Source organism: Chaetodon auriga, chromosome 1 (assembly GCF_051107435.1).
Source record: "Chaetodon auriga isolate fChaAug3 chromosome 1, fChaAug3.hap1, whole genome shotgun sequence".
NCBI lineage: Eukaryota > Metazoa > Chordata > Actinopteri > Chaetodontiformes > Chaetodontidae > Chaetodon > Chaetodon auriga.
The window spans coordinates 18,269,157-18,286,570 of NC_135074.1; the positions used below are offsets into that span (position 1 = coordinate 18,269,157).

The following is a 17,414-nucleotide window of genomic DNA, read 5'->3' on the forward strand; positions in this document are numbered from 1 at the left end:
TCGCTACCACTCATCATGCATGAGTACTGTCTACACCTCTTCTCTGATCAAACTGCGAGATTGCTTTTTCCATTTTAGTCAATTTTACATTTTCTCACCCTTTCTTTTTATATATCATAAATATACTAGATTGTTTCATGTGTTAATTGTGAGTGGAGATTTTAAGGCTTTTACACAAGTTAACACGTTGTTTTAAAACATGTTAAAAGCATGTGCATTTTTCTATAATAAGATATTGAGTAAAATATAGAGACGATGAGGGGACGCAGTCACTCACCGGCTCTCTTCCCAGTCTCTGGGCTTCTTGGTTTCGTTGGGTTTGATGCATCGGATGTAGTGTGGGGTACATTTCATCAGCGTGCTCACCAAATCATTGGCTTGTTTCTGAGGAGTGGAGTAAGAACAAGGATGGAGAAAAAAGGAGAATAATGATGAGACCGATGATCATGATGATGCCAAAGTCATGAAAACACAAAATAGTGCGACTGAATGATCAGTATTTACTGACTGACTGTTGAAGGACAGCAAACACACACACGATCTTTTCCCATCTATAAAGTGGAGGGAGAGGTACACACACACCTTTATTTTGCTGCCTGCAGTTGTGGGTCGACCCTTCTTTTCAGCGTTGAGGTTTTCTGGAAACAGTGCTCTGATGAAGGCGCTGTAAGAGGACACGGGTGAGGAGACTGGGAGTTAGCGCCGGCACTGACGGGGCCCGAATCATCCTCGTGTCAAGTGTTGTGGACCAAAAAAACAATGTAAAGTTTCCCAGGCAGCCAAAAACAAAAATGCAGCTAATGATTAAACAACCAAGGACCTTTGACTAAGGTCACTGGTTTAAATTCCTGAAGCACGTGGGAAGGTCTGAGTTGTGGGCGGGTGGGAAAAACAAGAGCTGTGTGTGTGTGTGCGTGTGTGTGTGTGTGTGTGTGTGTGTGTGTGTGTGTGTGTGTGTGCACTGTGCTGTATTTGTACAAACACCTTTCTGTGCAGCACAAGGCCACTCTGCACAGAGGAATGCATACTATTAATTGACAACATGCTGAATTAAATAAAATAAGCAATTGCTTTTGGTTGAAATAGGGCCCTATGAGAGGATGAATAAAAAAGAATATCAATACAGTGAACTTGACATTAAAAGTCTCACTTGCTCTCAAAAGGCTGATTATATGGACACTAACAACCAGTGCTGATCTACACTGAATATCAAGGAATAACACATTTATTTATTCCTAAATTTATAGCTGCAGTGTTTTATAACATCATCATCGTCATCATCACTGTGATGTGTTGCTGCAGGTCAGAATGTAGCAGATATCTGTGAAGTTTCCGCGTCCTCTCAACTGAACACAGGCACTCTGACGGAAAGGAGAGGCAGCGCAGCTTTGTGCTTTTGAGCTCCTTTAAGTTAACGGATGAACACACACTACAGGTTAATTTTTAATTTTTTCACTGACCTTAATACTCAAGGATAAAAGAGAGGAAAGTGGGGGTTTTAATAGTGACAAAGGTACGTTTAAAGCCGCTGCAGCTGTGGACTGAACCACAATGTTGCCATTCATGACAATGATTTAGTATCTCATCACTTTGGACTTTGGTTCTTATTCAAGTCTCACATGCTTGTTTCAGTGAGTTCCTGTATTATGGAAAAGTGCTACACCCACACTTAAAGATGGAGCAGAAGCTCTCCCGTGAGACTGAATGACGCCAACATTTCACTCAGAGCCGTAAATTGAAATTAACGATGGTGTCTTGTAGTTTTTTCTTAGCAGTTCTGCTGTACACTGAACACTTTTGAAGGACATATTTAAAGGCTCCACATTCAAGAGGCCTGTCGAGATTATCTCATGAATGAAAAGAAAAATAATGCAAAGCCATGATCTTCGACGCTGCTCCTTTTTTCTCACTTTTGCAATCACCACATGTGCCATTCAGGCACCAAGTATTCAGCTCCTTTTGAACTGTGTCGGCGGCTCTTTCTTTGAAAGCTCATATAAAATGTGGTGACTGTCAGGCCTGGTCCAAAGCTGACACGTACTACTGCTCAGCATTCGGCTTATTTTAACTTGCTTATGTCGCCACCTATTGTGTTTATTATCTTTTTACTCTCTGTGTGTTTATTCATGTTGATATTTTTCTAATTTCATCGCCTTTCTGGCTTTCTCCCACGTTGGTATTTGTTTGATTTTAAACATCTGACTCACGGCTATGGACACAGAAGAAAAGATCAGCAGGTTGTGTGTACAAATAGAGCAAAAGTCTGCTAATACTGTCCAGCTGACAATACTGGTCATTCCTTTCTTCTCTATTTAGACCCGCTGCTCTGAGGAATGAGGCGGCTTCCTTCCTTCTCGGGCTTCCTTTATGTGTGACTGTGCCAAACTCTTTTATCTATGTGTGTATTTCATGTGCCTATATGCCGTGTAAAGTGCATGCACCTATTTTTCAGCACGTGCATGAATGGGATTTTGACATAACCTCTTTCGTGCATCACAAAACGTGCACACAAAAGGGGGCAAGCAGTGGCTGAGGCCTGCAGGGGTTACACAGACAATGCAGGCTGTTTGCACAGATGGCCACTTTGACACAAAGAAAGCCCAAGAAACCAAAAACACAGGGGGACCAGACTGCACAATGCAGCCCCGCGGGGAGACTGCATTTGTTAGGCCAGATTGGGTAGACCCCAAAAGCCGCACATATGGACAGCCGCCAGACGTGATTCAGGGCAGAGAGCGTGACACCACCCTGCCCTGCACACGCCTGTGACATCCCGATGCACTGGACTGTCTCAAACTCTCATTCAGATCTATTCAATTATGACTGTATGCATTACAATAGGAAACTCCCTTTAAGTGAGCACCATAGAAATCCTCATCACATGTCGGTGCAATGTGCAAATAGGAGTTGCTTACATTTCACTGCTCTGCATCAACTCAATGAGGTCAGTAAAAAGGACGTCTCGGTTCCTCTCGCAGAAACCGTCTGCGTCGTAGGACACCTGGAGGAGAGACACACAGAGGGAGAGTCAAAGGGGACGAGGTTGAACTGTTTGAAACCTCCAGCAGAATGAAAGACGACACCTGTGTGAAAATTAAGAAAACTGTGACTGGTATTCTGGCCCAAGTCAATGGCTTGAATTTCATGGGAATATAAAATGAAGGGCTGCAGATTCAAGCTTTACACCTTCCCAGAATTAGCTGCCTTATAAAACCAGCAGTGTTTAAAAGTATATAAATGAAACCGTGTTATTTCTGCTATACTGCAGGCTGAGACTGGAGGAATGTTTTGAGCCCGGTCATGGGAGCCCCTCAAGTCTTTATGGCACGACTCATTAAGCCTGCGGCATGTGTGCCAGGCTGAGGCCACCACACATCTGGAGAATGACACGGGACAACCTCGGCCCAGACCACCAGAATGAAAATGAACGCAAAAAAAAAAACAACAGCAATGTAGAAAGAGAATAAGGCACGTTAACTCGTATGACGCTGTTAGACACTGTTACATAAGGGGAGGGACTGTAACCATAAATGGATAAAGAAAGAGAAAGAAGGCGTGTTGGTTCAGACGGGAAAAACTTAAAGAGGACGGAGATGACGACACCGACTCCAGAATTAAAGTACCAGCTGTGTAACTGGTATTTATGACAGATCATACAAGTGGGGCTCAAGAGGAACAGCTCCACGACCAACACCATAAAAAATGACATTTAAATAAGTTCCTATTCTCAGAAGTTGCTGTCAGCTCCCTACAGAGGCAAAGTATGGAGGTCTCTGTAGACCGTCTACTGAACGTCACAATCTTTCTTGTGTGAAACAAAGTATTCAAGCATCATTCAGCACACGTCTGATGTTAATGTGAGATATGAATGATTTCCCATTACAACAGACTGGAGTGCTATTTATAAAAAAAACAAGGTGGAGCCAGCTGTGAGTGGACAATAGATCGAAGTCTGCCTGAAGTGAGCGCACTGAGACCGACCTTGCCAGCGTAGTGGTGGATGATGAAGCCCTGGTTCCAGCTGTTGAAGTGTTCGTGGGTGTTGATCTGGACTCGGAGCTTCTGCAGCATGGTCTGGTCGGCCCCCTCGCCCACAGCGTGCATGGTGGCGCACACATCATCCAGGATGCTCATGATGCCAGGAGGATTCTGGGATCACAGGGAAGATATTTCACATTCAGATCATCACTGGCTCTAAATTGGATTTTACACATTGTGAAGTTAACTGAGTTTTAGTTTTTGACCTTTTTCTGTTTGATTTTTAGGTCCAATTGTTGAAATATGTACTTCTGGGGTTCATGTACTAGAGCTGGAACAATTAACCAAGTGGCTGAACTATTATTATTATTATGCAACGTTTTTGATAATTGAACAATAATTCTAAGTAATTCATAAGAAAAATTGCTAAAAATTCATTTGGATCCAGCTTCTCCACTTGTGATTACCAGCTAAAATCCCAAAATAGGCAAAGAGGTGGAGTGTGGGTGGAGCTGAGGCGGGCGAATGAAGCCTGGTTGCTGAAACCTTACTGCTCGCTTTCACTCAAATCGGCCATGCCCATAATGATGCATAACTTTAAGCCTTAATATAAATTAAATGAGTGAGCTATACAAAAATCCCCCCCTGTACAGTTGGCCGAAATGGGGAAGCTTTAAAGACCAAAACCATTTTTTGTACCAGGAAGTTAACATGCTTATTTCTGCTGTAAAGTTAAGCATTTTAACATGGAGGTCTATGGGGACTGACTCTTGGCCGCTTGGTTTTCTTACTCTTTTAGGACTGCCAATTGAATCAGCTACTGAAACAAATGTTATGTATTAAACTATATCTTCATATAAAATTTCTCAAGTAAACACATTTTTTACACCAGCTAAGCATCAAGACAAGCTATAAATAGTATAATCTATGCATCTAAATGTAACAGTGGAGCAGCTTTACTCTCTCACACGGCCTCATTTGACTCCATTATGTCCTACACTGACCAGCGGCCTTCAGTTTGCACAGTGGTAACAGTGTCTCTAACTCAGAGCACACAGGCTTCTGTTGAAAGGACACATGTAAAGTTGTCACTGGATTAACTAAAGTGGGCCGGGTGTAAAGAGCCACTGATACAGATCCCCTGCTCCTCTCAGATGGAGGCTTGTTTTAAAGCTCTTGTTGTAGATTTCATGGATTAGGCCTCTCAGTGGGACAGATAAATCAAATTAAGAGGCATGTCGGCACGTTTGAGGATATTAAGCTGCAAGCCATGGCAACCGAGCAAAAACTTGGCGGTAGCTTGCAACTCAGTTTACAATATGAGGATAATAAAACTAACAAATGTTTATCATTAAAAAAGCGTTCATATCCAAGTTTGTTGTGAGTGTAAATTGATGCCGGGAATAATAATACTTTTAGATTAACAACTCTCTCAATAAAACGATGTTTATTACCTCCACAGAGAAGGTTGTTTTTAGCCCTATTTGCCAACGTGCTGATCAAGTTTTTTTTTCTTATTTATAGTTGATGATGAATTTTCTGATGCTCTAATTGATTAATCAACTTATCGTTTCAACTCTATCCATAACTGTTTAATGCTAGTATGTGTTTTTGGTGAATTTCCAGATTCACATGCTCATTTTCTACTGTTTAAGTAAAAACTTTTAAGGATTGTGCCTTAGCATTGTATAAACTTTCTAGTTGTTTACTTCATTATTTGTTTACTGGATGATTCATTTACTTTGCTCTCGATGAGGTCACAGACGATCTTGTTGTTGAAGTACTCAATCTGAGTCCACTTGATGCCCTCCTGCACATACTCCTCCTACAAAGACATGAGCAGAGATCAGAGTCAGAATATAAAACATTGAATGAGGGTGGGGGAAAAAAAAAAAAAATAGAGCGGGAAAATACAGGAGAAGAAAGTGGGGGAAGCTCACCTGCTCGGCCTTCAGAGTCAGCTCGATGAATATCTGCTGCAGTTTCTCATTCACAAAGTTGATGCAGAACTGCTCGAATCCATTTTTCTGATGAAGAGACAGCATGTTTAATACAATCCATACAGGATTAGTGAGCTTCATCTTCAGTGGAGGATGGATATCCTGTAAGTTCAATGGGCTTTGTTTGGAGTGGGAGTTATTAAAGGAAGGGACCCATTGTGCAGTTCACAGCACATACACTGGACCTTCAGCCTGAGCTTGTGTGATGGTGCTCTGCAGCTTCCTGTCTAATGACCTGCAGCCAGCAAAATACAGCTGACCTTTTCTGACATTGTGTATACAAAAAGAAAACCTTCAAACTAAAAGACAGACAAAGCTGGAGGAGGTGATTCGATACTGTTAACAGTGGACAATGTTATTTAGTGTCATGGTACACACTGATAATGTGTACCCAACATTAGGAATCCAGAGCTCCTGCAAACCAAAATAATACAAAAACATTTCCATTTTGTTTGTCCAATCCTATCAGCAAGTAATCAGATTAGAAAAGCATGTTGAGGTCTGCTGTCTCAATCAGGAGACAGAACTTAATCTACATACTGTATAAATCAGTCTCATCCTGTGTTTAATCTGTTTAAATGCTCAAACTTAATGCCTGTTAATCTAATTCATGTGTGGCTGCAGAGTAAAATTCCAGTAGCTGTGTGTCAGCCTGTGAAACGACAAAAAACACTTACTTGGAAAATTTCAAATCCATAAATGTCCAACACTCCAATATTAAACTCCTGATGATCTTTCACCATGGCTTTGTTGATGGACTGAAATCAAAGGATTGTGTTACTGAAAAAAGGCTTATTATAGACTGTCAGAGATTTGTTTGTTTTGTTTTTTTTTTTTTTACAAGTGAAGATGTTCTGGACTATGAAACCGTCCAAGCATGCAATCGTACCTCGACCAGGAAGTCAAACACTCTTGCATGCAGGGCTTTGGTGAGGGCGTCACGCGTGTAACACGCCTGCTCCACGTTCAGTGTCACATCGATGGACTCCACCGCGTTTCCCCACTTGCTGTCCATCTTCCGGCTCGTCAGTTTCTCCTTCAGACGGTTCTGGACAATTCCGAGCAGAAACGCAGGAAAGGCTAGAACTGTTAAGAGACAAGAGAAAGGATGGAAGAGGCGAGGGGGAAGTAAAGAAAGGCTGTGTTACAAAACTTCACTTTGAATCTGTGTTGTACAGCAGAGGACAGTCTTTACAATTCAGCATGAATTTATGTACCGAAAACAACCACTAAAGATATAATATTATATAACATAACATTATAACATAATATTATTATCACCCACAATCACCAGGTTAATGGATAAAGAATATACTGTTATTTGCATTTTATTTAGCTGACACTGTTATGGTATGTTAGGTTCATGCTGTTGTACTATTATGATAAACTGAGAAATAAAGCAGCATGTTGATAATGGGTAGTGCTCTGAAACAACATAGATATTGTTATAGATATGAACCAGTATGCAAATCAACATGCAGGACTGCATTCATTCAAAAGGCAGCCCCATGTAAACTTTGCATAGCAGAGAGAACCACTGTGAATCCAGTGCTCCAGTGTACCTTTTGCACAGCATTTACTCTTATCAATCGTTGATAACATTTCACAAATCAGAAAAGCTTCTGCTGATAATCACAAGGCATGCCTCTGTGGTGTAAAGCCACAAAATTGGGGGCAATTCTGTGGCTAAAACCACTGAAACTAAACATCCTCATCTCAGAATTCTGAGCAGATGAGCTCTGAATTACAGCTGAATGCTAAAAAGAAGAATGGTACTGGGCTAAGCCTTTAAAAAAAGAGTCTGTGTTGAGAACGCCACAGATCATTTGTCCCGACCTGGCGTTGATATTCTCCCCTGAGAGCCCCTCCCTGCCTTATTGCAGTGACTCACTTCCCCTAAAAGGAAATGGCTCTCAGGCCTGCAGACTCACTGTGTCTGGGAATGCATTAGACCACTGCAGTAGCTCCCCTTCTGGGACAGAAGGGTGTGACTGACCATACGCCTGCTTAAATAATGAGGAAAAGTCATTCTTTGTGCTCGGCAGGAAAAAGTATGGATTGTACACTTCGGCCTGGAGGCAAATCACAAACACTGTGTATGTGAATTTTGGGAACAATGCTCATGCAAGTTCCCCCTGCAGGAAATTTGCAAGTCAAAGTGGCAGTGGACGATGACTAGGAGTGAGTGTTGTCAGGACAGACAAGAGGACATGTGAAGCATGTGGCTTCACTGATCAATGAGATGTGATGATCCTGTCATTCAATGCTTCACTTCTAAAATACTGACTGCTTAACTCAAAGTAAAAATAATGTTGATTATTTGATTATTTGCTTTTGCTAAGTTTTTTTCTATTGATAACAAGAAAACAAGATAACAAAATCCACCTACTAGCATCTCTAAAACTCATTCATTAACATTATATCTTTTTGTATAAACCATATAAAAACCAAAGGGTAAAAACTTGTATCTATAAACATATAAATGTATTTCTCAAAATGTTATACTATTCCTTTAAAGAACTCTCTAAACCCAGAGGACCCCCGTACAGGCTCATTAGATTAAGTCATTACAAACTCATGTTACTCAGACGAGGCTTCTTCAAACCCCTAGAGCTTTATTTTGATTTCTAATCAAGTTCTAATCAAAGTTTCCAAAGGCACCAAAGGTTTCATGAATGACGCAGCCATTAAAGCCAAACTGTGACTAATGCCAAAACCGAAAATAGTTCTTCTATTCAAAAAGCACAAGAGCCTAAAATAGTTATTTTTACAAAACAGCACATCACTGTAAAGATCCAGTTTCTTTTAACTGGCCCAACCAGCCAAATAACGTCCAAATGATTTGTACAAGCAGTCTCAACATTTGTTTCAACAAGAGATGACGTACTCTTGCTGCTGAGTGCAAGCTGATGTCTATGAGAACTTGGCCCGTGTAGTTTCATACGGGGGGCTGGGGTCTGAACATGTGCAACACACTGCAGTTAAAGCACACAGGGAGCGAGGCTGAAGGGAACAGGAAAGGCAGAGATTATGGAGCGCTGCTGTTACGTCTGCACAGAACAGACCGAGGCTTTGTACACTGGCAACTGCACTCTCATCTGCATCATACAGGAACAGCACGAGAAGGAAGGAGAATGGAAAAGAAAAAAAGAATAAAATGAGGCAGGAGAAGGCAAGAGGGAAGGGGACAGAAGGAGAAGTATTTTTCCAAGTAGTTCAGTCTCTCGCAAAACACGTCCAGTCATTCAATAATAGCGTCTTATTTTATGGTAATCTAGCGGATTATTCCAGACAGTTGGATGCAGCCCTGCATTAACACAATAAAACTTAAGGGAGTGGAAGTGGTGAGAGAGAAATATTCTCCAAAACCAAGCAGAGAAGGGCAGCTCAGGACACTGAAGAGTGAAGAAAGGTAAGAACACAGTGAAAAGAAGCCGTCTCAACCTGAACATCAGCATCGTCTTTAATCTCCAAACAACAGAACTGAATCTGTGTCTTTTCAGCCACACCAGTGTCATGACTCTGTGGATGGCAGCGCTGGTCATCCACCACTTGGCTCCAAACTGAAGTATCTCAGCACGTATGATAGATTGCTGTGATTTCTGTGCATTCATTCTCCTCAGAGGATGAATCCTACTGACTTAATGATCCCCTTACTTTTCCTCTAGCACCACTAGCAGTTTTAACCAAATATCTCGACCTAGAAATATCCAGACAGCTATATTGGATTGGTACAAAATCTGCTACAGACGTTCATGTTCCCCAGAGGATGAATCATAATAAAAGACATGATTTTCCTGACATTTCATCCAGCACCATCATCAGGACAAAGAATTTTTCTCACATTCCCATTATCTTCAGATGTTATTTGTGGTTAGTGCTAATTAGCAAAATGTTAGCATGGAAACCCAATAAATTAATTACAGCTGCATGTTAGTATGCTGACGTTAGCATGTAACTCAAAGCTATATAAGTGCCATTGTGCCTAAGTAGGTTACGGCCTCACCGAGCCACTAGCAAGGCCACAGACTGTAAGTCTGCTCAAAAATGCATTTAGAAGACTCACCGTAAGTCTGTTAGCATTGTTACTGAGCGAATGTTAGCATGCTAGCATCTCAAATCAGAGCTGTGCCCAAGTAAAACAAGGGAGCCAACATTTACCATCTTTGTTACGCCTGCTAGCATAGCATAGCTGTCGACTTTTAGTTGTTTGGTAATTATCTAAGGCTTGATGTAGTTTAATGCCTTGTATACTTTGAGAACTGCTATCTGCCTATAACTTAAAAAGATCTTTCTCTCAGAGCCTGACTCGGTTGAACAGCAACAGGCAAACCACAGCAGCATTTTGAAGGGGAGGGAAAAGTGGAACATTAACTAGCAGTTAGCTCCTCTTCCCATCAACACACACATAAACATAAACCTATTTTTCATCCGTCCATCCCAGCTAAAAGTCAAAGGCATACTAATAATAGCCCATGCTTATGTTCATAAAAGTTTTAACGTGAGCTCTGGTTGTTGCTACCTGTGTTAGTGTGAACCACATTAAACAGAAAACGAGGCTGCGTTCAGCTCCTGGTGGGAGCCTACTTACACTCTTCACTCTCCACAGCAGCATAGTTGCCGGCTTCCCTGAAAGTGATATTTCCAAGATGCAGGACTCCGGCCACAATCTGAAGCACCATGGCGCGCTGCTCCGCCGAGATGCCAATCACATCCATGGCATGCTGGGAAAGCAAAGGAAAAGATCATGCTAAATCAGGGCCACAGTGTGGGTTTACTCACTCCTGTGGTACCTAGCTCATGTCCTCTAATTACTCCTGTTGCGGTCTCACTGGTAAACAAAAACAGGAGGAGATCGTTGGGAAAGAAAACAAAAGAGGACTGGCAGGGAGAGAGAGGAATGTAAAGAGAGAGGGGACTGCGAGCCACATGAACACTGGTATGAGATTCATAGGCACACACAACACCACTGAGGGTGTGAAGTTATTGCCGGTTAAACAGAGGGAGTCTGACTGTACCATTGTCTCCTGGAAGTCACTCTTGTCGTTGATGTCGTCCACTTTGTAGGAACCAGACTGGTTGAGGTAAGTGTAGTAATCCAGGGTTGTGATTCCCAGGCTGTTCTTCTGCTCTCCACTGGCTCCTTCTATCAACTGTAAAGCAGAAATTCGTATACATGTATTGTGGTTCACTGGTGTCATTTTTATACATTTTCATGTTTAGATTTCAATGTTGTGCTCCACTTCACTGCATGTGAAGAAAACTGTATGCTCTGACTGAACTCCATCTCTTCCAGGGACCTCTTCCAGGGACCTCGAGCCATCCACAATGAAAACAGACTGACCCTCTTCCTGCAGCCAAATGGCAGGTCTAATCCAATGTGTCCTGAAATCCCCTCACAGTCTCCCTTCACCAGCCAAATGTGTCCCGTTCTCTCTTCAGATGGACAAAAAAAATGGCGTCTCACCTGATAGAATATATGGAAACTCCTCTCTCCAGGATTCCTCGTGACGACACGTGACTTCTCCAGAAGGAAGTTGGAGATTTTTCCTCCGTCTGGTTCGCCGCCGGAGCTGAACTGGATCTCAAAGTATTTCCCCTGATGGATCAAAGCATGTTTGTTTTTCAGTGCGGGATTGGGCTGCAATAAAGCTTAAAGTCAGAGCTACAAGATCTGAGACACAGGCACCTGGTTGTTCTAGTGGTGATGGTGCATTTATATAAAAATGTGTTCCTGCTTTTTGTCTTGCTCTCTTCTCCAGACGAGCCTGTAAAGTGATATCTGTTCCAGCCCCAAAAGCGAACAGACACACTATTTATTCAAAGACAGCACCTCAAAAGTGGTGATCTCAGGCCATTAGCACCAAACCAAATTCATTTCCTCAAAACTTCTGGTTCTAAAAATGTCCCAGTTACTGAGATAATACTGCTTTGTACGCTGAGCTGAACTCTTAACCACTAAACTCAGCTGGAAAAGTTCAGAGGAAATGCATTTTCTAAAATGTGCTTTGCTTTAATTCTAAGTCCTTGTTGAGCGAGTTCCTTTGTAAGGAGAGGACGTGCATCAGCGGATCTGCATGTTCAGTGTGTCTTTCTGTGCAGCTAAGCTCTGGTTAACCAGGGCACACATGAGGTTTGATTCCTCAAAATTCAAAACAGAGAAAAAGTTGTTAGTGCAAATCTTTGTTTTCGAAAGTCTCAGCTTGGATCTGAAGGTGCGCCACAGAAAAGTTGAGTCCTCAAATTATTCCGGTGTAAGTAGTACCTACAGATGTATTTATGTCTGAGCAACACAGTTAAGGATTTACAATGTGAGCGGCTTCTTCTAATTTTGTCTTATGTTATGATCTCCAAGACTCGTCCTCACTTGCACTGCAAATCATCTTGGGCACAGACGAGGAGAATGAGGCTGTAAAAAACGTGCAATTGGAGGACGATTTTCAAATTTCCTCTCCTCATTGAAACTTTTGACTGCTGTCTTTTTTTTCTTTAGTTGTCTTGAGTTAACAAGAACCAGTTATGAATGGAGCCACAATGAAAAGCAGCTTGATTCATAAAAAGTGGAAGGGCCAACACATGAAATGAAAGCCTTACGAATCTGCTGGAGTTGTTGTTCCTCACAGTCTTGGCGTTACCGAAGGCCTCTAGCAGCGGGTTGGACTGCAGGATGATGTCTTTGACGTGCTGCAAGGAGACGGAGGCAATGAGCTTTTAGCTACGTCACAGACAGACTGTGCAGCGGGTACAGAGGTAGCGCCCTTCAGACCAGCAGGCGTGCACGTCTGAGGTACTTTCCACTCAAACACGAGCATGCACACACATATACACACATCTACATACACACAAAGTCTGGAGTCTCTTATCTTTCCTGTGAGCCATGTGCATGTCAGAGGTTTAAATCAGTGCAGCAGACAAATTGACTCCCACTTCCATTATTGTCCACAGTTGAGTGGAATTTATTTCTTGGAATCTTTTTTTCATTCCTAAATTTACACTGCAGGTCATACTCATAGAGTTGGTTCACTACTTCTCATATTTCACTCCTCCAACCCATGGAACAGCTACAAAACACACTGAATCCAAGAGATAACTACTTAAAGTGAGATCACATGTCCTACACTGTCTCAAAACTAATATTCTATATCCATAACTTGTATTTCTTATGTATGAAGATGATTCGATGTGATTATTCTTTGTGAAGATAACAGATGAACAAACGTGTTACTGGCAGGGAGTTATTATCTATTCAAAACTATTCTCACACACGTGTGAACACACACCATAAACACATTGCATAAGAATGCATGTGCTGTACTGAGCATACCGGACAATGTGTGCAAGGCTGAAGGGAACCATGTGAGAACAGGAGCTGGAAGAGGTGGAGACTAAATATGAAGTGTGTTTGTGTGTGTGTCCATTGTAACGGCCAATATTTGTTTGAACAAACAAAACAAGAGAATTATTTTCCTAAGTGTCTTTAGACGTGTACAAGCCTGAATCCAAAAAAAACCTATGATGCTGTGTAAAACAATTCACAAAGTGTCCCTGAGCACAGGTAGTAATGTCCTTTATGCAATCATGTGTTCACAAAGTGGTGAACCTCTCTCCATCCTTGCTTGTGAATGACGGAGCCTTTCCAGGATTCACCTTTCATACCCAATCATGATGCTGTCAGCTGTTACCAATGAACCTCTTTACCTGTGGAATGTTCCAAACAGGTGTTTTTGGAGCATTCCACATTTTTCCGAGTCTTTAGTTGCTCCTGTCCCAACTATATTTACAAAAATCAATGGAGTTGATGAGGTTAAACATTAAATATGTTATATGCTCTGTTATATTTGTACTGTTTTCACTTAAGTATATGTGAAAAAGATGTTTTATATTATGTCTTCCACAGTGTCCAGACTTTGTCGGAATACATTCGTACTGCAACTTGCAACTCTGAACACTCAAAACAATAACTGTGCTGTATAAAACAAAGGATTTACTGTTGAATCTAAAGCCTGGAGGTGATTTCTAACACTGCCTTGGTGGAAGCAGCTCTGAGTGGATTAAATATAAAAATCCAACTGCCATCACGGCCCAGGCATTTCCTCGTCAAACTTTAGATCTTTATCGAGCTTAGGAGGTGGACATCTGCTGGTTTGAGGGCTGCCAGATGGCTGAAGGGGGGCTGGGTGAATAAGAGGCCGCTGATGGGCTGATAATGGGCTATAAGGATGAGGATGATAAGAGGAGGATTGGGTCTAAAGAGAGGAATAATTGCAGGAATGAAGTAGCAACAGGTTGTTTGATTTCATATAAATCTGCTGTGACATTACATTATTTGCACTTTGTTACAAGTCAGAAGGGCAAAATAAAACCCAATAAGTTACTATGACACTGATGTAGGAGGATACCCATTAATTTGAAAATGTTAGACTTTAAATTCATTGAATATATGGTAAAACAATAATGTTAGAAAAAACACCTGCAACCCTATTCAATGATCATCATTTTACATTAAATTTCATCATCAGCACATTCAGCAACCTTTTATAATATGAGCAGAGATCTTGTTATTAATGCAGATCTTAAAATTGTGTATCACATAACTCCAACACAATGCTTCTTAAAAAATGGATTATTGCCCAGTTATCGTTCAATCTATGCAGCTCAGCATCTGAAGAATCTCAAACATCTTGTGCATCTATTCTGGACTATCCTAAAAGAAAAGAAGCAGCTCCTCTCACCTGCACTTTGGGTCCGCCCCCTGACACTCTGGAGATGTAGCCCATGATGTATTTGGCTGCCACCGTCTTCCCTGCGCCGCTCTCTCCACTGAGTAACAAAAAAGAATTCATGCACATGTTTCTTCACACATCCAATCTGAGCATCTGAGTCAAATTCAAATCCACCTGATGAACTGACTAATAGCATGTGACACCCGAGCTCAGACGTCAAGTTGAGTGATTGATGCAGACCTGGGTGGTTGTTTGGTATTTTAACGACACGCTGCGGAGCACCAGTGTTTTAATTGCTTTGAGCAGCTGCATGTTCATGTGCTGCTATTGTGAATGTTTTCATGGCCCCCAAAATCCTGCTTTAAAATCAAGTCACAACTATTGATCTAATTCATAGTGTTTTAAAACAATGCAAACATTTACACCTTAGACAGTTAAGGACACTTACAGTGTACCAACTTGCAGGTTTATGTATGACTTGGTGTGCACGTCTGCCTTTTTCTATGCATGTTTCCACCCAGATTACGTAGAAGGTATCTGTTTCACTGAACCGCTGAATAAACAGGTGAAATCCCAGCTCCTGCTTTCATGCGTGTACAGTCCATTGACTTTACAAACCAAAAAGTGCAACTAGACGCAGATTTCAACTCAGAGGCTCAGTGTGTGTTAGGCTACGGCACATCTGGGGCAGATGAATGTTGCAGCAATAAGGACATTAATTCTGTTTTGTCACATTGACAGATTTTTCCCTCATCTCTTTCCTTCACCCTGTCTATTTTCCTCCTTGCCTTTCACTTTGCCAGTTTCATACTTATTTTGACATATGTGGCTTGGCAGTGGATGACAGTGGAGTCTGTTTTTTCTTACTGTGCCTTAAAGTAGAGTCAGGTTGGTAATGCCTCTGTGAGAAACACAGCTGCAGACTGTTAGCGGCTGCCAGAGGAAGTCATGGGAGCCACTCTATTACACATCAGTCTCTGCATGGATGTAACCCTCCGCCTATATACCTCCTTGTTTTTTCCAAATCCCTTGTACCAGTGGTGGGATGTAACTAAGTACATTTACTCAAATACTGCACTTAAGTACAAATGATTGCTGATAATATGTACATACTTCTACTTAAGTTAGGTTTTGAATGCACTGCTTTATCTTGTGGAGTATTTTCAGTGTGGTATGAGTACTTTTACTGAAGTACATGATCTAAAGACTTCTTCCACCACTGCTCACTCCTCAAGTAACAAGAGGAAACTGATATGCTGAGCTGGTTTGACTTTTAGTGTCAGAACAACCCCCAGAGCTCATTCTGAGAGCATTGTTTGTCCTCATGAAAGTTGTTCTCTGAAGAGCTATTTTCAACACAAGCTGCGGCAGGAGTCCCATTTTGAGCCCCCCCCCCCCCCCAAAAAAAATGGGCGAGTCCCATTGTTGTGGCGCTGAAATGCTGAAGGCATTGTTAACTTCCACAAAGATTTATTAACCAAACAAGGACATGAGTTAGACAATGCAATGCAGAGGCGCAGAGGCTTACGCATTAACTTTCATAAATCGTTACTGACATCAGCTATGAGAAGGATGCACAGCCAACACTGACTTGTAGTTGTGGTGGTTTTAAATGTAATAAGACGCACTGCATTCCCGCAGGACTAGCTGAAGTTGCTTGTTCAGTACTGCATGTTCAAGATTTCTTCAGCGATAATGTGACTTCTCTTTGTATTCAAGCTACGGGGGCCTGTGTCCATCTGTCCAAGTTCAATTTTTTTATGCTACAGTGACACAGCTTTGGTTGCATCCATATGCTGCCCTCACCTCCTTTTATCACTGTCTGACAAACACAGTCTAAAGGTCAGTGTTTGCCGAAATGCCTCTGTTTCTGATCTGCTGTACGTCAGGCAGCTGGAGGAAGACCGTGGGTACAATACAGTGCCTGAACTGTTGGGTGGGCCATTTCAAAGCAGCACAATCAATCGACCTTTTAACCTAAAATGATTCATTTGCTGCCCTCGGCCCCTTGGGGAGGAAGGAGGAAAACACTGGAGTGGTGCATGACATCATGTCCAACAGCTGCGGGAAACACTACATCCATGAATCAGCAAAGACACCAGACAAAAAACTGAATGAACACAGCAAATAGGCAACATCAGCTACCTGTGAACACCAAACTAAAACCAGTCAGAGCCTCAGGTGGGATGACATCATCAACTAAGAGTGGTTGTGTATTTCTGATCAGTTGCAGTTGGATCTCAGACGACATTTGGTTGGGCCTTTGAAAGATGTCACAGCTCTGATTTCATTTAAATAATTTGATGGGGAGCCAAACTGACAACACCAACCTGCTCCCGTTCATCCGTTTAATATCTGATCCAGAGAGTCTAGGGATAGCTACACTCATCACATGCTGTGGTGAGCTAAGGGTAAGTAGATAAACTAAATAAAGAGGAAAACAGGTCACAATTTCCCAGCAACATTGGTCAAAGCTCCACCTCTTCATCCTGAATTGTCCCTGTGTGGTTTATTCACACATTTTCTTAGCAAATGTGAAAAAGCGCCAACACAGGCCGATGCTGACCACACTGCCTGGCCAGCAGTTCACAGCTGCCTTTGTTTGCTGAGACCTGGTTCATCATAAAAACCACTTCCACGCTTTTGTTTGCTGATTTAGTCGATCACAAAATCCACCTCAGTGCCTTTATGTGGGAAACTGAACTAGCAACTG

At 41.9% G+C, this 17,414-nt stretch overlaps 1 protein-coding gene across 2 annotated transcripts in view; it reads right to left on the bottom strand.

Moving 5' to 3' along the window:
- The window catches only part of myo1ea (myosin IEa), a 47,554-nt gene that overhangs the window by 11,322 nt on the left and 18,818 nt on the right, over positions 1-17,414 (bottom strand). For both annotated transcript variants that reach the window (XM_076728006.1, XM_076727996.1), the window contains exons 5-17: positions 14,711-14,798; positions 12,573-12,662; positions 11,446-11,577; positions 10,997-11,131; positions 10,570-10,702; positions 6,868-7,064; positions 6,656-6,736; positions 5,919-6,005; positions 5,720-5,803; positions 3,982-4,149; positions 2,916-3,001; positions 583-664; positions 278-384 (exon numbers count right to left, since the gene is read on the bottom strand). In XM_076728006.1, coding sequence (XP_076584121.1) covers positions 278-384; positions 583-664; positions 2,916-3,001; positions 3,982-4,149; positions 5,720-5,803; positions 5,919-6,005; positions 6,656-6,736; positions 6,868-7,064; positions 10,570-10,702; positions 10,997-11,131; positions 11,446-11,577; positions 12,573-12,662; positions 14,711-14,798 — 1,470 coding nt within the window. The remainder of the gene's footprint in view (positions 1-277; positions 385-582; positions 665-2,915; positions 3,002-3,981; positions 4,150-5,719; positions 5,804-5,918; positions 6,006-6,655; positions 6,737-6,867; positions 7,065-10,569; positions 10,703-10,996; positions 11,132-11,445; positions 11,578-12,572; positions 12,663-14,710; positions 14,799-17,414) is intronic.